The 23281-nt window shown below is 42.3% G+C and overlaps 1 protein-coding gene across 5 annotated transcripts in view; it reads left to right on the top strand.

The window, feature by feature from the left end:
* The first annotated feature begins 6744 nt into the window (after positions 1–6744).
* adam17b (ADAM metallopeptidase domain 17b) overlaps positions 6745–23281 on the top strand; it is a 109394-nt gene continuing 92857 nt past the window's right edge. For all 5 annotated transcript variants that reach the window (XR_005943033.1, XR_005943034.1, XM_041188018.1 and 2 more), the window contains exons 1-2: positions 6745–7034; positions 21387–21519. Coding sequence is in view for 3 of the 5 variants with exons in the window: in XM_041188018.1 (XP_041043952.1) it covers positions 6893–7034; positions 21387–21519 (275 nt within the window). In the remaining 2 variants the exon portion in view is untranslated. The remainder of the gene's footprint in view (positions 7035–21386; positions 21520–23281) is intronic.

Raw genomic sequence — 23281 nt, 5'->3', positions numbered from 1 at the left:
ACTGCACACATGTGGCCATCAAGGTGCCAGTAGGTGAGCTTGGAGCATTCGTCAACAGGAAGGGCTTCCACTCCATGAACGTGCAGTTGGTGTGATCACAAGCTGCAGATTCTGCAAGTCTGTGCAAGGCACCCAGGCAGCTTCCACGATGCCTACATCCTCAGATACTCCCAGGTGCTGGGGCTCTTTAGTGCTCCAAGGCGGAAGGGGCTGCAGAAGAAGATGCCACTATCCTGCTGCCAGGGTATACAATTTTCTAAATTAGCTTTCCCAAATTTGCTTGCAACTGGAGCTTTGCTGCTTATATTGTTTGGCATGCAAGTAGTCCTGTGTTATAGCTTCACCAGGTTGACACCTCATTTTTTGGTATGCCTGGTGCTGCTTCTGGCATGCCCTCCTGGCACTCTTCATTGAACCAGGGTTGATCCCTTGGCAGAGTGGGGGATATGCCAGGCCATGAGGTTACAGATTGTGTTCAAATACAATTCTGCCACAGCGCCTCAGTCTTAAGCTGCTAGATCTGTTTAAAATCTATCCCATTTAGCACGGTGGTAGTGCCACACATCAAGATGGAGGGTATCCTCAGCTGAGGGAGGGCGGTATGTGGTGATCAGGAGGTTTCCTTGCCCAGGTTTGACCTGATGCCATGAGACTTCATGAGGTCCGGAGTCAATGTTGAACACTGCCAGGGCAACTCCCTCCCGACTGTATACCACTGTGCTGCCACCTCTGCTGTGTCTGCTCTGTTGGGGGGACAGGACATACCCAGGGATGGTGATAGTGGTATCTGGGACATGATCTGTAAGATATGATTTCGTGATGATGGCTATGTCAGGCTTTTGCTTGACTAGTCTGTGAGACAGCTCTCCCAATTTTGGCAATAGCCCCCAAAAGTTAGTAAGGAGGACTTTGCAGGGTCGACAGGGCTGAGTTTGCCATTGTCGTTTCCGGTGCCTAGGTTGATGCCAGGAGGTCTGTCCGGTTTCATTCCTTTTTTTAAACTTTGTATCGGTTGATACTACTGAGTGGCTTGCTATGCCATTTCAGAGCGCATTTAAGAGTAAACCACATTGCTGTGGGTCTGGAGTCACATGTAGGCCAGACCAGATAAGAACAGCAGATTTCCTTCCCTAAAGGAGTAACTGTGAATTCTCATCATGAACGACGAATAGCGTTTGACTCTCGTAGCCCAATCTCCTCTGAAATGAATTAGTCACAGAAAGAACATAAGACCTTTTTTATATTAGGAATAAATTTCTCACCTATCTATTTGGATGTTGTTTCTTTCTGTCTGCTGATCATAAACCTTTAGCTTTCATATTCTCTGAAAACCGAGGAACACCAGTTTTAGCTTCAATGAGAATTCAAAGATGGATTTTTCAATTGTGAGTTTACCAATATAACATCAAGTTTATGTCATCAAAACCCCAAATGCAGATTTTGTTCTCTACTCAAATTGTTCCGTTTCCAGATTTGATCATCGGGATTTTGTTTTCTGAGCAACTGACCTCACTTCCCACCACAATTGGCATTAATATTGGGTCTTTAATGCAGTAAAATATCCATTGAGATATCTTATGGTAGTGACTTAGATAATGCTACAGCTCGGAACTCCATACTAGCCCATGTTATGTAAAAGTGATGTGTGGTTGGCTAGATCATGGGTTTCCTCCAGTTATATGATTATATGGTCAGCATTGAGATAAATTGTCAATCAAAGACAATTGTTTTGCGAACAGTGTGTTACTATTCCGAAACTGTATGATTCAGAATTTGTGCAAGTCATCCTGCAGTGGTAAAAATGAAATGAGCAGTTGGATACACCTTGACCCTCCCTACAAGCAACATAAGAAGATGCTGTTCACATATACCAAGCCTGTCAAATCAACTTAGCTGTAAACCCTTCTTCAGCTAATACTTCGCAGGGGCCAATAAAACCAAGACAGTGTCTTCATGTTGATTTTGCTGGGCTGGAGTCACAGATTTTTTTCTTTTGCTTTCTCATAAAACATGGCTTGACTTGGCTCTGATGCCAACAGGAGTGAACCCTTAATGCCAGAAATGTATTTCTGCACAATGGACTCTGACAATGGCCACTTTTTCACTTATAACAATTTTTCTCAATTTTTGAATTGGAATGGTGTGCCTCATGTTACTTGTACAGAATCTATGGCACCAAAACAGGCCATTAGCCCAAATGGCCTACTTTGCTGTTTATGATCCACATGAGCCTCCCCCCTCCGTGTCTGATCCAACTCTGTCAGCATATCCTTTTCCTTTCTCCCTCAAGTGTTTATCTAGCTTCTCCTTAAATGTACCTATACTATTCATCTGAACTGGTAGCAAATTCTACATTCTTATCACTCTTTGGGTAAAGAAGTTTCTCCTGAATTCCCAATTGGATTTATTGGTCATTCTTATATTTATTTGTTTTAGCGTCTTCTACAAGTTGAAACATCTTCTTTACATCTACCCTATCAAACCCGTTCATAATTATAAAGGCCTCAATTGGATCACTCCCCATCCTTCTTTTCTGGAGAAAAGAGCTCCAGCTTATTTATCCTTCTGTGATAAAGACATCCTCACAGTTCTGCAGTCATCCTTGTGAATCTTTTTTGCACTTTGTCCATTGAGCTAAATCATTGTTATAGTTATGTGGATTGGAACTGCACGGTACTCCAAGTATGGTCTAAAGATTTGATAGAAGTTTCATGTGACTTTTCTGCTTTTCAATTTTATCCCTCTAGAAATGAACCACAGTATTTGGTTTGCTTCTTTTTTATGGTCTTACTAAACCGCATCACTACTTTTTGTGGTTTATACATCTGTATTCGTATCCCATTTTGACTTTTATTATCCAAGCAGTATGTGGCCTCCTTATTCTTGCTGCCAAATTGTAACACTTCACACTTGCTTCTCCATCCAGATACCAATTGCCAAATGAGGAAATTGGGAAGGCTGTACATATTTTCTAAACTTAAAGTGTTAGAAGAACCTGGCAACATGCATCAGAAATCAGCTTTTCTTTGAGTTATTGTATGATATCTGAGTTATTCATTTGAAGAAAACTTCATACCATTTTTAAATTTTTACATCTAACTTACATTGGTGTTGGCAAGAAAACTTTGTAATGCAAAACTCCAAATTCAAAGCCATATCTCATGTGATTAGTGGTGTTATCTTGATTTCCATGTGAAAAAATGGAGTGTCGATGTCATTAATAGTAGATTGAAGCCGTAAAGTTTTTACTTTTGGTGACTGATTTGCTGTGGATGCGTCGTAAGGATCAATTACGAGAACTGTATTCATCTCCTGCTATTGATATAGTAAGTGATAATGTAGAGTATAATATACTGCCAATGTCTATTTCGTCAAAGAAAATAGCTGTTCCAACTCTTCAGAAAGTTTCAGATATTTCACCTGTTCCCATGCGTTCCAATGAGCCATGTCCCAGGATGTTGTTGTTCACCTGATTCTGGTGTGAATTTTCCAGGATAGTCTCTGAAGAGAATTATGAAACCCAACAGTGTTGAAATTAGAGCTGAGAAGTCATCTATTGCTCCTGGTATTAGTGCCACCACACCCACTATAAAATCTACTCGAAGGTATCTCAAGTTCAAGAAACTTCCAAATCACCTGGACATGTAGATAGTTAATATGTGTAGTGGTTTTCATTATGGTTTCATTTTTGGGATACTCCACCCTTGCTCTGCTGTTTTCTTTTAAATAAAAACACTATAAATGATGTGGTTGCTCAATTTCTCTAATTAATATTTTTTGCCTGTTAACCAAATTCATTTTTGGAGATGGTTATTAAAAGTAATATGCATTGTACTTGCATAGTATTAACAGAATACTAGAGGATCTCCTGACGGAAGCAAGCACATTGTAGTAATTATCCTCCAGGGTTGTCCATTATACAGATTATACTATCCAAAGAATCAGAAGTAAAAGCAGCCATTATATTGCCACACCAAATGGAGGCTTATCCAAAATAATATTTTCACAACAAGAATTAATTCTAATCCTTTTCTTGTGTCATAAATAAGGCTATTAGGTTTTACGTTTCACAGAAATTCAATATTCAAACTGAACTGTGGAATGTGATCCCAAATATAAATAAAATTCCTGGAATACAATATAATAGAAATGAATTTAACTTATTCAGATAGAGTAAGAAAAACACAAACTGGGGAGGGAAAGCAGCACAAACTGGGGAGGGAGAAAGAAACAAACTGGGGAGGGAGAGAGTGAGAACAGAACAAATGGAGGGATGGAGAAGGACAGCAATTTAAACTGGAGGGAGAAAGAGTCGTGCCAGTCAGTGACGTCCATTAAATGTGTTTTGTTTTGGGAGCTGGGGCAATGTTTATACTCCCCATTCTGAGCCTTACCTCCCTGAAGCTGGTGTGTAGTAATCAATGAATTGAATTAGATTTGGGTTTGATTTTACTTCTTGTTTTTGTACCTTGCTATATATTGCTAAAAAAATCATACATTTGTCCAAAAAGCATAGGCATAACATATAACAGTGTTTTCACTGAATCAGTGGTGTTTCTCTTTGTGGCTGTTCTTTAGAAACAGCACAGAAGTAGTTTTTATTTAAATATTAAATCTTTCAATTTTTGTGTTCATTCTTTGATTTATATATTATTCATCCCACTATAAATCAAAAAGTAAAATGTTTTATTCAGGGCTTGGCAATAATTGGAAACTCAAATAAGGTAAATACAGTAGTGTTTGCAAACAGTGAACAAATGTGTCATACGATCAAATGTCAATGAGCAATGTCATGTGGTCAGATGCCTGGTGATCAAATTAATGCTGAGTTGGCATCCTTGGGGGTCATGGCAGTTGTAGACAGGTTATTTGATGAGACTTCCAGGAATAAGTTCAACCAGAGTTAGCATGTATGCATTTATTTACTTCTTTTAATCTCCATGACTGGACATCAGCTTCCTTATCTGTTCAAAGAATCATAGACTGATTGGCTTCCTTCTGTGTTCTTCGGCTCATCCTATCATGGTAGTCTCTTTTGGTACAGCTGTCCAATTAGTCCCACTCCCCCTGCCATTTCCCTGATAGCCCTGTAAATTTTTCCCCTTCAATTATAAAGATAATTCCCTGTTGAAAGTTATTATTAAATCTGCTTCCACCACCCTTTTTGATGGTGTATTCAAAATCATAATGATGCAATGCAATAAAAAAAGTGTCCTTGTGTCACATCCGGCTCTTTTATCAGTTCCCTTAATTTTGTGACCTCTGGTTATTGAACTTTCTGCCACTGGAAACAGATTCTTGTTATTTATCTCCTTTTATTTTTTGTGAAGTATTGTAGGGCCTTGAAGAGATTTAAAAACTATTTAAAAAAAAAATCAAACTCTTGAGCACAGGACAAGTCTAGGCTGACATTCCAGTGCAGTACCATTGGAGTGCTGCAATTCCAGAGGTGATACCTTTTGGACGAGCTGTTTAAACCAAGGACCCATCTGCCCTCTCAGTGGAGATAAAAGATCTCATGACACTATTATTCCTGGTTAATATTCATCCCTCAATCAATCAGCATCACAAATAACAGATTGTCTGGTTATTACTGCATTATTCTTTCTGGGTGCTTGCTGTGCACAAAATTAGCAACTGCATTTCCGACATGGCGAGCAGCACAGTGGTGCAGAGATTAGCGCTGCTGCCTCACAGCATAGTGACCCAGGTTCGATCCTGACCTTGGGTGTCTGTCTGTGTGGAGTTTGCACGATCTCCTCTTTGTGTGCGTGGGTTTCCTCCAGGTGCTTGCGTTTCCTCCCACCGTCCAAAGACGTGCTGGTTAGGTGGATTGGCTATGGTAAGTTGTACCTGTGTGTGTGTGTGTGTGTGTGTGTGTGTGTGAGACATAGAGTTGTACAGCACAGAAACAGGCCCTTTGACCCATCGTGTCTATGCCAGCCATCAAGCACCTATCTATTCTAATCCCATTTTCCAGCACTAGGCACATAGCCCTGTATGCTACGGTGTTTCAAATGTTCATCTAAATACTTCTTAAATGTTATAAGGGTTCCTGCCTCTACACCCCCTCAGGCAGTGTATTCCATCCATCCTCTGGGTGAAAAAGGTTTTCCTAAAATCCCCTCTAAACCTTCCGCCCTACCTTAAATCTATGCTCCCTGGTTATGGACACCTCCGCTAAGAGGAAATGTTTCTTCCTATCTATGCCCCTCATAATTTTGTATACCTCTATCAGGTCCCCCCTCAGCCTTCTCTGCCCTAAGGAAAACAACCCTAGCCTATCCAGTTTCTCTTCATAGCTGAAACGCTCCAGCCCAAGCAACCAGAACTGCACACACTACCCCAGCTGTGGCCGAACTAGCATTTTATACAGCTCCGGCATAACCTCCCTACTCTTATATTCTACGCCTTGGCTAATAAAGGTGTGATGGACTGGAGTCCAGCCCTGGGTGTACCCCCTCTAGTGCCCATTGGCTGTCGGGATAGGCTCCGACTCGACTCGACCCTGAATTGGATGAAGCGGTTCTGGAAAAGTAAAACGAAAGATTTCCTACATAGCAACTGTGACTCTGCTTCAAAAGTACTCCATTGACTGTAAACTGCTTAGGGGCGTCCGGTCCCTAAATACAAATCTTTCAGTTTTTACCTTGAAGGTTTCCTTTATCAAGATGGCGACCGCCTCCATCGAATTCCATTCCGCCCCGACCTAGCCCGAGCACTGCCGGGCCGGGTTGGACTGTTTCCGGGTTGTTTGATGTCCCGGCTGAAGCGGTTGCCGTGGGTTTCCACTTTCTGCGAGCGGCGGTGGCCTCAGCCTGGAATGTGGGAGCCGCGGCCTGGGTGAGAGCTGGGCTCGCCCTTCTGGTGTTGAGCGCTCCGAGTCTGGGCGATGAGCGTGCGAGGCCTCGGCCCCGGCCTCACCGCCGCTCTCCTCCTCTTCCTGCAGCTGGTGGTGGTTTTACCAGGAGACGCCGTCGTTGGCAGGGAAGCCGGGCCCCCGTCACAAACCCGGGGCCACGAGCGTCAGTTCGGTAAGAGGACGGTGTGCAGAGCTGCCCGGAGTGGCTCAGATTTGCTGGTGAACCTCACGGCAGCTCTGATAAAAGAGCCTGTTGAAAGCTGTCGGAGCGAATGGTCCTGGTGGGGTGGGGGTGTTGGATAGGGATGTATGGAAGTATTAGATATATTTATATCTTGGCAGGTTTCCTTTGGTCTGTTTTTATAAAACAATAAGGGTGCTGTATTTAAAAAAAAAGTTGCAGGAAGTAATGACGTTTGGGGAAAGTATATGACACACACCCCTTCTAATTTGGTTAATATATTGGAGGGGCAAGAGTAAGAGAAAGTATGGTGCTGTATGTTAGGGTTTATGTAGTCCATGAGAACTACACTGAATGGCTTGACAAATTATTGGTCAACAAATAATTTTTAATCTTCCCATATGCCTGGTATCATGCTTCTCTTTAGCTACTGGTGCACAACTATTACCCAAAGCTCAAGTTATTTTGAAGATTTCTTCATTTTTCAGATTGGGTTAACCCCATAGGAACATAGAGTAGTTACAACATAGCAGGAAGGCCACTTGACCTGTTGTCTGTGCCAACCGTCTGCAAGATCAACTCACTGAGGAGAATTTTTTTCAACCACAGGGTGGTGGGAGTCTGGAACTCACTCCTAAAAGGGTGATTGAGTCAGAAACTCTCGTAACATTTAAGAAGCATTTAGATATTCACTTGTGTTGCCATAGCCTTCAGGCCAAGGGCAGGAAAATGGGATTAGTGTTGTCAGATCTTTGTTGACCAGTGTGGACACGATGGGCTGAATGGTCTCCTTCTGTGCTGTAAACGTCTGAGTCTACTTAATCAAATTCTCCTGCCTTCTTCCTGCAGCCCTGAGATTTTTTTTATTTATTTTCAGGTTTATGCAATTCTCTTTTGAAGACCTCCGTTGAATTTGCTTCTACCACACCCCACAATGCATTCCAGACCCTCACCACTGCGCATGAAGTTTTTCCTTGTGTCACTGTTGCTTTTTTGCCATGCATCTTAAATCAGTGTTCTCTGTCAGATTGAGAGAATGACTACTGAAGTTTATGTCATAAGCCAAGGATTCCATGTGCCTTATTAATTGCTTTCTTTACCTATCCTGCCACCTTCAGTGATTTGTGCACATAAACTTTCCCCCAGCTCCCACTGCTCTTGCATCCCTTTTAGAATTGCATGTTTAATTTATATTGCCTCTGCTCATTCTTCCCATTGAAATGATTCATATCACTTCTCTGTATTAAATCTGTCACTTGTCCACTCATTCCACCAGTCTATGTTGTCTTGAAGTTTATCACTATCCTCCTCACAGTTCACAATACTTCAGTCTGAAAAACAACCACTTACTGCTACTCTGTTTTTTCTAACTCAGTTGAGCTGCTACTGACCCTTTATTCTAAATTTGCTGACAAGCCTAATAGATAGCATTTTTATCAAATGCTTTTTGGAAGTCCATGTATACAACATCAATAACATTAACCTCATAAAAACCTCAAGCAGACACGATTTGCCCTTGACAAAAGTGTTGACTTACCTTAATTGATTCACATTTATCAAATTGACTTAATTTTATCAAGAATTATTGTTTCCAAAAGCTTTCCCAACACCAAGGTTAAACTTTTTTTGAACAAGGATGTAACATTTACAACTTTACAGTGCTGGCACTACCCCTGTATCTAAGGAGGATTGGAAGATTATGGCCAGCACCTCTGCAATTTTCACCCTTACTTTCCTCAGTATCCTTTGATGCATGGTTAGAGTGACTACCTTAACATCAAAGCAACACTTGACCAGAGTGTGGCATCAAGGAGATCTAACAAAAGTGAAGTCAGTGGGAAACCGGAAAAACTGTCCACTAGTTGGAGTCATACCTAGCACAAAGGAAGATAGTTCTAGTTGTCAGAGGCCAATCAGTTCTGTGTTAGGACATCACTGCAGGATTTCCTCAGCTGCTTCATCAATGACCTTCCTTCCATCATAAAGTCAAAAGTGGGGATGTTCGCTGATGATTGCACAGTGGTCAGAACCATTTGTGATTCCTCAGATGCTGCAGCAGTCTGTGTCCATCTGCAGCAAGACCTAGACAACATTCAGGTTTGGGCCTGATAAGCGGCAAGTAAGTTTGTGCCACATAAGTGCCAGGCAATGAAAATCTCCAACAAGAGAGTATCTAACCATTTCCTCATGACATTTTTTGGCATTACCATCAATGAATCCTCCATTATCATAAGCGTGGGGGATTACCAGCCATATAAATACTGTGGCTACAAGAGCAGGTCAGAGGCTAAGATTTCTGTTTCAAATAACTCTCCTGATTCCCCAAAGCCTGTCCACCATCTACAAAGCACAAGTCAGGAATGTTATGGAATACTCTCCATTTGTCTGGATGAGTACAGCTCCAACAATGTAAGAATTTTGACACCATCCAGGACAAGCAGCTCGCTTGGTTGACACCCTATCCACCACCTTAAACGTTCACACCTTCCGCCACCAATGCAAAGTGACAGCAGTGTGTACCATCTACGTTCTACAAGATGCACTGCAACAACTTGACAAGGCTCCTTCGACAGCACATTCCAAACACGTGACCTCTCCCACCTAGAAGGACAAGGGCAGCAGATGCATCGGAATGCCACCACCTGCAAGATCCCCTCCAAGCCACACATCATACCTGACTTCGAACTGTAATCACCAACCCTTCACTGTCATTGGATCAAAGCCCTGAAATTCCCTTCCTAACAGCACTGTTGGTATACCTACAGTAGATGAACTGTAGTGGTTCAAAAAGACAGCTCACCATCATCTTAAGGGCATTTGGGGATAGGCAATGAATGCTGGTTTTGCCAGCGACGCTCAGTCCTATGAAAGAATGAAATATAAACCTCACCAGTTTGTGGTAACTTAATCAACTTTATGTACAGCCAACCTGTCTAATACAATGTAAGAATTTTGACACAATCCAGGACAAGCAGCTTGCTTGGTTGACACCCTATCCACCGCCTTAAACGTTCACTTCTTCCGCCACCAATGCAAAGTGACAGCAGTGTGTACCATCTACGTTCTACATGATGCACTACAACAACTTGACAAGGCTCCTTCGACAGCACATTCCAAACACGTGACCTCTCCCACCTAGAAGGACAAGGGCAGCAGACGCCTCTTTAATTTTTAGCACAGTGTGTCAACTACCTCTTTTTTCATTATGACTCGGGCAACAGCTTCCTTGTGAAAGACAGATGCAAAGTACTCATTTAGTACCTTGGCCATACCCTCTGCATCCATGCGCAAATCCCTTTTAGATTCCTAATTAGCCTCATTTCTTTTATTGCTTAAATGCCTATGGAAACCTTTTGGATTTTCTTTTATGTTTGCTGCCAGACTCTTCTCATACTCCCCATTTGCTTCCCGTCTTTGTTTCTTCTTCACTTCCCTTGCCATATGCACCCTTTTTCAATTTTATATTACTCGCTATCTCTTCCATCATCCACTGAACTCTGGATTTGTTGTGATCGTACAGTGGATTTAGCCCTGTATCTGTTCGAACTTTTATAAAATCCATTTTGTGGTTGCCACAGATGTGTTGGCATGATAAACCAACTTGAGCTTTTTGGTTTGTCATGATTGTGGCATTAGTACATTGAAGCATACCAGACCGTTGAAATCAATGTGTAATACTAAAAGTAAAGCCTCTTATTGCTAGCTTTGTAAACGGCAGTGTTTTAATAAACTGCCAAAGATACACGAGATTTATTACTCACTAAATTGTACAGCAGAATGAATTAAGATTGGGCACAGTTTTTTCACACTCCAACTTTTAATCTAGTCTTAGTGCCTTCTATTTTTCTGGTTATATCTTCGTTTAATAGTAACTCTTGAGTTAAATTGCCACAAATACGTTGTATAAAATTGTTGAAAATGCTGTGTTTAGATTATATATGTAGCCTTGCTATTAAGTTGTCATACAAGTACAGGCTAAGAATTTTTCAATATATTCTTTGATAGTGATCACTTGAAAAAACTTTGCACTAAGTTCCCAATTATGAACAAGTCTGTACTAATCATGAATTTGACAACTGATATTGTATGAAGCATTTGCTGTTAACGTTTACACCCTTTCTGCATTAGAATTATTTCCCTAAAGATAGAATTTGGACTAAAGCCAAAAATAAATTGCAGCCAGTAGGTTTTGGCTTCTGAGTGTCCTTGGTTTAAAACTGTCTTCTCTGTTGAGACTGAAGAATACCTGAGTGTTGTCTCCTTGGTCTCGAATCTAGCACTCAACCTTTGCTCTTTGGGTTGTTTAATTTATTAATTGGGTAGACCGAGCTACTGGGATTCCGATTTTTAAAAATCGCAGCACACTTAGTGTTTTTTTTCTGCTGTTCGTACAAAATTGTCAGCATAATTCTTTGATTATACAGAGGAAGCAAAACTAAATTGTTGTTTTTGAATCAAAATCGTTAAACGGTGTTGTATAAAATCTCTCAGAAATATACTGCTTCACCTTTAATTGTATATTGTCAGAACAGGAGCTTTTTATGCAATTAAACCATCTCCATTGAAGTTGCAGTAGACGTCACTTACTTGGCTGATTCAAGTGCTGTCAACATTTTTCTGACCTCAGAGTCTGTGAATTAGAACCTTTTTCATTGACTACGTATGTTAAACTGTTAAACTTCAGTGTTTTCTATGTGCCACTTCGCTCAACTAAGTAGTATTCAATAGCGAAAGCTAGTGCAAGTTTGCACTGGTGTGGTGTGTTGTATAGGATTGGAGATTGTCTCCAGAAGGTTCACCAAGTAAGGTTTACCGTGGTGTTATAATCTTTTATTATCCCAACTTTTATTGTTTTTGTTTTACTCCCTCTCTTGCTCCAGTGAGGTTGCTTTGCTCCTTCTCTCTTACACTTAGTTATTGCCTAACTAAGCATTTTAACATTCTTCTCTGTGTAGCAGTTTGGTTTTAATATTGATGAAATAGTACTATAACCTTAATACAATTATGATGCCTGGAGAGACAACAGATGGGGAATGTTGCAAGAATGTGACAAAGGAACAAAAAGTAGAGAACAGCAAAATAATTTTAAAATATGCAACCAAGCATTTAAGCGTGGTGGTAAAGAATTGTGTTAAATATTTGAATTTAGCATGTGCATTATTGAGACGACAATGAGATCACTATTGTCCGACTTGGATGAGAACATTCATGTGATGGTATCCTCATGATTTTGCTGCTTTTATCCTGAATGGTAGAGGGCTGGAAGGTGCTGGTAAATCAGTTTTAGTGAGCTGTTGCCATCTTGTAGTTATAGCCACCATGCACCTATGGTGGAAGGGATAGTTTTGAGTGCAATGAAGGCTGCTGATGAAGTAACCTGGTCTCAGTTGTACCTATGCAGTTGAGTGGACCTTCTGATTAGAATTTTGCCATTTTATGGGTTGAATTATTGGAGGAGAAGGATGTGTTGTCAGTGGCATCAGGAGATAAGCTGCTGAACATAGAGTTCTCCGCCTCCATCCACTTTTGTAGTCATATTGTTGGTATGGATGATGCTTCTGGTCGGTGCAGATGCCTCATGAATTTGATGGTGGAATATTTGGCAGCACTGGTGCTATTGAAGGTCAGTGGGAGGTGGTTTGGGCCTTTTCTTCTTGGATGTGTTCACTAACTATTGTTACTATTGCGGTCCCCCAATTTAAGATCCCAAATTGTTAACTTCCCCAACGGGATCCCAATTTTGTCGTGCTCCTGAGTGAGGAGGAATGAGCTGGCTCTCCTTCTCTATTCAACCCCCTCGGTTGTTGCAACAAGGTTAATTTAAAAAGGATCCCTTCTCTCATGGATACTCTTTCCCAGTCCAAATGTACTTATGTTTTAGGAGAAGCCAATTTAACCAGGCTTTCTTGAGGCAAAGAAAGAGTACGTTTATTAGTTACGAAAAACCTGAAGGGAAAAAAAAATAAAAACACAACACACATACACAGTTCAAAATTAGTCCAAATAAAAGTTATAAAAGACATACGAATCAGTCTTTGGCTTGTCTGTGAGGAGTGGATGGCGAAACGTGCGGTCGTTAAGTTGGGTGATTCCAGTAGAGCTGACTTTGGCAGTTGAGCAGTTGGTTTGGAGACACTTGGTTCTATAGGTTAGTTAAAGAAGCTGTCATAGAGTTATGTAGCATAGAAACAGACCCTTTGGCCCATTGTGTCCAAGCTGGCTGTCAAGCACCTATCTATTCTAATCCCAATTTCCAGCACTTGGCCCTTGGCATGTATGCTATGGCATTTCAAGTGCTCATCTAAATACTACTTAAATTTTGTGAGGGCTCTTGCCTCTACCAGCCCCTTGAGCACTATGTTCCAGATTCCAACCATCCTGCTAAGGGGAAGAGTTTCTTCCTGTATACCCTATCTATGCCCCTCATAGTTTTGAATGCATCTATCAGCATCCCCCCCCCCGCCCCCCCACAGCCTTCTCTGCTCTAAGGAAAACAACCCTAGCCTATCCAGTCTCTCTTCATAACTGAAATGCTCCAGCCCAGCAACATCTTGGTGAATCTCCTCTGCACCCTCTTCACTGCAATCACATTCTTCCTATAGTATGGCTGCTAGAACTGCACGCAGTTCTCTAGTTATGGCCTAAACAGTGTCTTATACAGTTCCAGCATAACCTTCCTGCCCTTATATTCTATGCCTCTTCTAATAAAGGCAAGTATCCTATATGCCTTCGTAACCATGCTGCTGCCTTCAGGGATCTATGGGCATGTACACCAAGGTCCCCCTGATCCTTGTGCTTCCTAGGGTCCTACGATTCATTGTGTATTCCCTTGCCATGTTAGTCCTCCCAAAATACATCACCTCACACTTTTCAGAATTAAATTCCATTTGCCTCTGCTTTGCCCATCTTACCAGTTCATCTATCCTGTAATCTAAGGTCTTCCTCCTCACTATTTACGACACCACCAATTTTTGTGTCATGTGTGAACTTAGTGATCATACCTCCTACATTCACGTCTAAATCATTAATGTACACAGCAAGGGCCCCAGCACCGATCCCCGCGGTACACCACTCGCCACAGGTTTTTAATCGCAGAAATAACCTTCGACCATCACACTCTGCCTCCTGCCACTAAGCCAATTTTGGATCCAATTTGCCAAATTGTCCTGAATCCCTGAATCCCACAGGCTCTTACCTTCTTGCCCATTTTCCCATGCAGGATCTTGTCAAAAGCCTTACTGAAGTCCATTAAACTACGTCACTTGCACTACCCTCATCTACACAACTAGTCACTGCCTCTCAAAATTCAATTAAATTTGTTAGACGTGATCTCCCCCAGGCAAAGCCATGCCGACTATCCCTGTTTAATCCTTGCCTCTCCAAGTGGAGATTAACCCTGTCCCTCAGAATTTTTTCCAGTAGTTTCCCTACAACTGATGTTAGACTCACAGGCCTGTAATTACCTGGTTTACCTCTACTACCCTTCTTGAATAATGGTACCACATTTGCTGTCCTCCAGTCCTTTGGCACCTCTCCTGTGGCTAGAGAGGATTTGAAAATTAGCCCCTGCAATCTCCTCCCTAGCCTCATGTAGCAGCTTGGGATCTATCTCATCTGGACCTGGGAATTTATCCACTTTTAAGCCCACTAATACCTCCTCCCTTTCAATGCTAATTTGTTCAAGTATATCTCAGTCCCCCTCCCTGATTTCTACACCTACATTGTCCTTCTCCACAGTGAACACAGATGAAAAGTATTCATTTAAAATCTCGCCTATGTCCTCTGGCTCCATGCACAGATTTCCATTTTGGTCCCCAATGGGCCCTACTCTTTCCCTGGTTATCCTCTTGCCCTTAATATATTTATAAAATGTCATGAGATTTTCCTTTTTCTTGCCCACCAGTGTTTTTTCATGCCCCCTCTTTGCTCTCCTAATTACTTTTTTAAGTACTCCCCTTCACTTCCTATACTTTTCTAGGGCTTCCGCTGTTTTTAGCTCTCTATCTGCCATAAGCCTAATTTTTTCCCCTTATCCAATCCTCTATATCCCTTGACATCTGGGGTTCCCAGGACTTGTTGATCCTACCCTTCATCTTTATGGGAACGAGTTGGCCCCGAACTCTCCCTGTTTCCTTTTTGAATGACTCCCATTGGTCTGATGTAGACTTTCCTACAAGCAGCTGCTCCCAGTCCACTTTGGCCAGATCCTGTCTTATCATATTGAAATCGGCCTTCCCCCAATTCAGGACCTTTTATTTCCAGTCCATCTTTGTCCTTTTCCATAACTACCTTAAATCTTAGAGTTATGGTCACTATCCCCGAAATGCTCCCCCATTGACACTTGTACCACTTGCCCAGCTTCATTCCCTAAAATTAGGTCCAATACTGCCTCTCTCCCTTAGGACTTCCTATGTCGTATTTTCTTTTTTTATTGTGGCTTTGCTGACTTACCTTCAGTAACGGAGAGAGAAAGGTGAGAGCCTTTGCCTACAAGTTGCAAAGGGTGCCTAGTTGATCATCTTCTGCTGTGACTCTCACTAGCACACCAGAGCTAGAATACCGATCAGGTCTGCAGCTAGCTTTTTAACCTATTTCATCATGCATTCCTGGAAGGGAAAAAAGAAAACATGTCTTTCGTCCACTGTCTGTTTTCTTTCAACTCCGATCATTTCTACATTCTGAGATATAACTCAACAGGAGATGGTTTCTGCTGAGATGTGGTAATCAGTCTCCATTGTCTCTGCAACTACAGGAGATTGAAGGTCAGTCTTTTGCATTTCATCTCTTCCTTTCAAGTATCTCTGTCTGAAGTAGGCCTTTGCACCTTTTTAGGTGCGACATTCCATGGTCTTTCTGGACTAGTCAGTTAAGTATAATCCACATAGGAATTTTACATTCTCAGCCAGCTTTTTCTTGCATGTCTTTTTAAAAATCACGTCTTCCTTAAAATGTTCAATATGACATAAGTAATTTGGGGCTGTAATCCACTGTCGTGACACTTCCCTGACGCATTGAATGAAATAAGATTCATTCCCATTTCATCCGCACACCTTCATTCTCATAACCTTGGTCAGTATTATCTCTTCAATCCTAACTGGGTCTCTAAGTTCTGGACAGGGTGTCTGCAATCACATTTGATATCCTGGCACTATGGATGATTTTTAGATGGTATGGTTGGAGAAACTAACTTCAACGGAATAACCTTACATCCTGTGTTTCAAACTTGTCCACAAAGTTTACTTTCATTTACAGATTAGCTTGGCTTCAAGGTTTCAAAGTTACTTAATCTTATAGCTAACCCGTTGATCATCTCTTGCTACGAAGCTGAGTTAAGTATCATCAGTGGGGTTTGGGTGGTTTATCTGACTGTTAGCTTCCAAATTGCTAACAATCTCTAAGCTGCTCTGGGACAGACCATGTTTCGCCTATGACTAATCTCATGCTGTCTTTCACAGAGGCTGTTCCTATGCAAATTTGTTTGGCTGCCGTGCTGAGCTGCTTTTGTCAGGTTTAACTCCTTGCCTACCTCTGTAACCCATGAATTTACTGGCTCAAACCCAGGTACTTTTCCAGGTCTAATTGTCAGGAGGTTAGTGAGTCGTGCTGTGACTTTCACCCCCTCTAGGGGTTCTGGTACTTCACTTTTAGTGAGTTTTTCATCAACACCATTCTGGTTGAGGTCTAAAGCTTGTTTGTTTTCAACTGGCTTACAAAGGCTAACCCCTGCAAGTGTTTCCCTGCTATTCTGCTGTGATTTTCACAGTTTGCCTACTTTAAGATAAACTCTCCTCTCTTCCATTTTTGCTTTAGGAGGGGGTCTTCCCCTAACCTGTCCCATGTGCTCGGGAACACTACTGCCCTCAAGTTGCGGTTCAGTAGCTTCTGCACTGCCCTGCAGTTCATCAACTAGGTGAGGCATCCCCCTCACCATATGCCTGTCTACTTGGAATCCTCCCAGTTCTCCCTCTAAATTTGGTAAACTGGGGTGGGCTAGCCAGACCTGCTCATCGAAAGGATTATGGGCTCCTTTCTTTTTATTTTGCTAGCCCCTTGTTGGCTGCATCACCTCCAACCTTTGCTGCTCCCATCCCAGCCTTTTATCTCTCCCCCCCCCCCCCCCCCCCCCCCCCCCCACCCCCTCTCCACCTCTCCCACCCAGCTCCTTAGCTGAGTACTGTCCACCCATTTTGGATGCTTGGAAGTTAACTGCAGCACTTGCTCTGCCTTTTGGATGGTGGCAAGTGTGAATTTGCTCATGGGGTAATGACTTCCTTAGTGTAGTTACTATAGGGGTGGGCTGGTCCCTATTCGGTCCCATGTCCTCTGGAACACCCTGGCTCACATGGAAGTGACTAGCTTTTACTGCTTTGCCATGTGGCTCTTTGACTTTGCAAGGCAGCTCCCTCACTTTGTTTCTCTGGGAACTCCCCTCATCACTGTCTAAATCTGCCATAATGCTATCGATTAAACAGAACATTGGTTCAATAGCACCCTCCGTTGTCCGTTGTTTTGGGAATGTTCCACATCTCTTAGAACATTACTGCCTCCAAGCGGATGTTTGGCTGCTGCCGTACTCTCTTGCGGCTCTTCAACTGGGTGAGGCGGCTCTCTCACTATCTGCCTTTCTGTTTGGGAACTACACTTGTCCCCATTTAAATCTGCCATGAAGCTGTTTGCCAAACAGATCATAGGCCTATCCCTATCCTTTTTAACCTTTACTGGTCTAGCTTTGATCCTTTTAACTTGCTCAGGTCCTACCTTGTTTTTTTTGTACTTCTGCAGGTCTGTCCTTGGTCATTTTAACTTCCAGTAGCTCTGTAGCTGGGGGTGGCACCTCTGTCACTGTCTTCTTACTTGTCTTGGTACTCCCCTGGTCCCCATCTAATTCTGTAAAAAGTGTACCTACTAACTCAATTTCTCTGCTTCTTCATCAGTTCATCAGTCTCTTCTGGACCCTCATTAACTTTACAGACCTAACCTTGGCCTTTTCAAATTCAAGAAGCTGTTTCTTAACTACTCCAACTCACTGGTTCTATCGCCTCCTTTTGGGCTCCTGAACACTCTCCAGCTCTCTGCAGACTTTGGCTGTGTGCTCCCTGCCTCTTTGATTGCAAGTAGCTCTTGCCTAGCTACTCTAACCTTTACAGGCACTATTCCCCCCCCCCTCTGAACCATTCTGGGTTCTCTGTATTCCTACATATCCCGTCCGCTTTCCTGCGGCTCTTTCGGCTTCTTTTGACTCAAGTGATTTTTCCTGACTTTTCAGTAGTGCTATCATTTTGCCTGCCTCAGTTGCTTTTATCTTCCTTTTCAGTTCACGTAGTCTTCTTTGAAAAGTTTTCTCCCTTTCCTAACTCTTTCCATTCTCTTGCTTTCCCTTATCCCTCCCGCGCTCGCTCTCCCCCTGCCCACGTGCTCTTTTCTTTTCTCATTCTAATGCTTGGAGTTCTAACTCTTTTAGTTCCTATTCTAGCTGGGTTCTCAGCAACTCTACTTCTTCTCGTAGTCTTGTCTTACGTTTGTGGTGTAATGTTCCGGCCACCCACTGTAATACACATCTCACCTTGTTCAAGGGAATCTCTAGTCCTAAGTGCCTAGCTAGCTCTTCTAACTCTTTGAGGGATAGAACTTTTAAATCCTCAAAAGTAACTCCACCTGCCCGCCCCCCCCCCTTCTAGAAAAGCACTGGCATCAAACGTGGACATTTCTAACTTTAGTAGTAAAGAGTCAAGCAAACCTTTTCACAGTTTTTAAAATTGGTTTCAAAGGAACAATTTACTTTTCCAATTCTAATTCTTTTGACTCGTCTGCCGAGCCCCTGATTTGTTACGAACCGTTTCTGGGCAAGGTCCCCCAATTTGTTATGATCCCAGACGAGGTACCCCAAAATTGTTAACTTCCCCACCAGGACCCCAATTTTGTTATGCTCCCTGTGAGGATGAATGAACTGGCTTCCCTTCTTTATTCAACAAGATTAATTTAAAAAGGATCCCTTCCCTCATGGATATCTTTTCCCAGTCCAAATGTATTTATGTTTTAGGAGGAGCCAAATTAACCAGGCTTTCTTGAGTCAAAGAAAGAGCAAGCTTATTAGTTACTAAAAACATGAGGGAAAAAAATAAAAATGCAAAACACATACACACAGATCAGAAATGAGAAGTTGAGTCCAAATAGAAGTTTAAAAAGTTATATGAATCAGTCTTTGGCTTGTTTGGGAGGCGTAGATGGCAAAACGTTGTGGCCGTTAAGTTGGCTAATTCTGGTAGAGCTGGCTTTGGCAATTGAGCAATTGGTTTGGAGATACTTGGTTCTGCAGGCTAGTTGAAGAAGCTAGTTGAGATATATATAGAAACATAGAAAAATAGAAGCAGGAATAGGTCATTTGGCCCTTCAAGCCTGCTCTGCCATTCAGTATAATCATGGCTGATCCTCTATCTCAGCACCATACTCCTGTTCTCTCCCCATACCCCTTGATGCCCTTAGAGTCTAGAAATCAATCTATTTCCTTCCTAAATCTATTCAGTGATTTGGCCCCCACAGCCCCTTGTGGTAGAGAATTCCACAGGTTCATCATCCTCTGAGTGAAGAAGTTTCTCCTCATCTCAGTCCTAAATGGCCTACTCCATAACCTGAGATTGTGACCCCTTGTTCTAGACCCCCCAGCCAGAGGAAACATCATCCCTGCATCTAGTCTGTCCAGCCCTGTCAGAATTTTATACGTTTCAATGAGATCCTCTTTCATTCTTCTAAACTTCAGTGAATGCAGGCCTAGTCAGCCCAATCTCTCCTTATACTACAATCCTGCCATCCCAGGAATCAGTCTGGTGAGCCGTCACTGTACTCCCTCTATGGCAACTATATCCTTTCTTACATAAGGAGACCAACACTGCACACAATATTCCAAATGTGGTCTCACCAAGGCCCTGTACAGCTTTAGTAAGACATCCTTGCTCCTGTACCTAAGACCTCTCTCAATGAAGGCCAGCATACCATTTGCCTCCTTAACTGCTTGCTGCACCTGCATGCTTGCTTTCAGTGATTGGTGTACAAGGACACTGAGGTCCCTTTGTACATCAACATTTCCCAATCTATCACCATTTAAATAATACTCTGCCATTCTGTTTTTCCTACCAAAATGGATAAATTCACACTTATCCACATTATATTGCATCTGCCATGTATTTTCCCACTGACTCAATTTTTCTAAATTGCCTTGAAGCCTCTTAACATCCTCCTCACCACTCACATTCCCACCAAGTCTTGTGTCATCAGCAAACTTGGAAATATTACATTTGGTTCCCTCATCCAAATCGTTGATATATATTGTGAATAGCTGGGGTCCAAGCACTGATCCCTGTGGTATCCCACTAGTCACCGCCTCCAATTCTGAAAAGACCCATTTATTCCTACTCTGTTTCCTGTCTGCTAACCAATTCTCAATCCATGCCACTATAATACCCCCAATCCCATGTGCTTTAATTTTGCACACTATAAGATAGGAGAGAGCCTTTGCCAACAAGCTTCAAAGGAGTGCCTAGTCAATCTTTTTCTGCTATGACACTCGCTAGCAAAGCAGAACTGGAACACAGATCAGATCTGCAGCAAACCTTTTAATCTGTCTCATCATTCCTGGAACGCCCAGAGTCCGTTTTCTTTCCACTCAGATAATTTCCACATTCTGAGATATAACTCAGCAGGAGATGGCTTCTGCTGAGACGTGGTAATCAGTCTCCATTGTCTCTGCAACTGCAGGAGATTAAAGTTCAGTCTTTTGCATTTCATCTCTCCCTTTCAAGTATCTCTGTCTGAAGTAGGCCTTGACACCTATTTAGGTGTGACATTCCATGGTCTCTCTGGACTAGTTGGTCAAGTCTAATCCACATAGGAATTTTGCAGGAAGTGGTTACATTCTCAGCCAGCTTTTTCTTATATGTCTTTTTAAAAAACCACATGTTAAAAGTTCAATATGACGCAAGTCATTTGGGGTTGTAATCCACTGTCATGACACCATCACCGAAAGTTAAAGTAACATTTGTGCTATGTGTCAGCCCGAACCTTTTTGGTGATCAGATCCTGCTGACTCTTCTGATTTGCAGTATTTTACATTGGTCCATATTAAATTTCATCAATTATTCTATCCATTCATTTTTCCAGCTCAATTTGTAATTTGTGAATTTCCTCCTCTTATTCCAGTGGTGGTCCTAATTTTGTATCATCTGCAGTCTTGACCAATTTGAATTGAATCTAAGTCATAGAGTGGGAAAATGTCATTAACTGCCATATAGCATACATAATAAACATTGTGCTAATACAGAAAATCTGATATTCCACTTTTTTTTGCAGATACTTTGAATCAATTGTTAACTGATTATGACATCCTCTCCTTGTCGGATATCCATCAGCACACTGTAAGAAAGCGTGATGCAGGACTACAGTCCCATATAGAACAATCTGTACAGTTTTCAGCCCTCAACAGGTATGCGTGGATAGATTATATTGCATAGTCAATTTCATCAATAAAATGAGAATTGCAAGGAAGTCTTCATATTTGAGGGCTTATTTCAGGAATAAATATAAGATTTATATGAATAAATAGAGTAATATTTTCTATGTAAGAAATCCATTCAAAACCAACCATGCTTTTCATGATTGGTGGCAAAAAGGTAGAAAAGAATTGAAATAACTGCTCACATCAATTATTCTTGTAAGCGCAGAAATAATTATATTATTAACATGTAGTGCAATATTCTGGAACATTCTTTCACGTTGTTTGTTCTATTAAAACTAATATCTCATCTGTAAGGTGCTACAAAGGTTGGCTGGATTGTTGTTCTAACTCCCACTCTTTATGATCTTTATGGGGGAGGCGATGAAGTGGTGATATTGTTGCTGGACTAGTAATCCAGAGATAAAGGCAAAATACTGCGGATGCTGGAAATCTGAAACAAAAACAAGAAGTGCTGGAAAAGCTCAGCAGGTCTGACAGCATCTGTGGAGAGAAAGACAGAATTAACGCTTCCAGTCCATGTGACTCTGAAGAAGAGTCGTACGGACTTGAAATGTTAGCTTTGTCTTTCTCTCCACAGATGCTGTCAGACCTGCTGAGTTTTCCCAGCACTTTTTGTAGTAATCCAGAGACCCACGATAATGCTCTGGGGGCTCGGGTTTGAATCCCGCCATGGCAAGTGGAATTAAAAGTCTAATGATGACCATGACCATGTAAAGACCCATCTGGTTCAATAATGTCCTTGCGGGAAGGAAATCTGCTATCCTTACATGTGACTCCAGGCCCACAGCATTGTTGTTGACTCTTAATTGCCCTCTGTGACATACAATTCAGTTGTATCAAACCATTAAAAAGTCTCAAAGGAATGAAACTGCATGGACCACCCAGCATCAACAACAGCAAACTCTTATCGACCCTGTAAAGTCCTCCTTACTAACTTCTGGGGGCTAGTGCAAAACTGTGAGTGCTCTCTCTCAGACTAGTCAAGCAATACCCTGATATAGTCATCCTCACAGTTTCATACCTTACAGATAATGTCCCAGACACCATCTTCACCATCCCTGGGTATGTCCTGTGCCACGGTGGGACCGACCCACAGTGGTATACAGTTGGGAGGGAAGTCTCATGGCATCAGGTCAAACATGGGCAAGGAAACCTCCTGCTGATTACTCTGCCCCCTCAGCTGATGAATCAGTGTTGCTCCATGTTGAACACCACTTGGAGCAAGCACTGGGGTGTGGCAAGGGTGCAGAATGTACTCTGGGTGGGGGGACTTCAAAGTCCATCACCAAGAGTGGCTCAGTAGCACCACTACTGACCGAGCTGGCCTAGTCCTAAAGGACATGGCTCTAAACTGGGTCTGTGGCAAGTGGTGACGGAACTAACAAGAGGGAAAAATATTCTTGACCTCATCCTCACTAACCTGCCTGCTGCAGATGCTTCTGCCCATGACAATATTGGAAGGAGCCACCACCACGTAGTCGTTGTGGAGACAAGTCCAGCCTTCACGTTGAGGATACCTTCCATTGTGTTTTGTGGCACTACCACCGTGCTAAATGGGATAGATTTCGAACAGATCTAGCAACTCGAGACTGGGCATCCATGAGGCGCTGTGGGTCATCAGCAGCAGCAGAATTGTACTCGAACATAATCTGTAACCTCATAGCCTGGCATATCCCCCACTCTACCATTACCACCAAGCCAGGGGATCAACCCTGGTTCAATGAAGAGT

The sequence above is a fragment of the Carcharodon carcharias genome, chromosome 5, assembly GCF_017639515.1.
Source record: "Carcharodon carcharias isolate sCarCar2 chromosome 5, sCarCar2.pri, whole genome shotgun sequence".
NCBI lineage: Eukaryota > Metazoa > Chordata > Chondrichthyes > Lamniformes > Lamnidae > Carcharodon > Carcharodon carcharias.
This window is presented reverse-complemented; position numbering and strand designations above follow the sequence as displayed.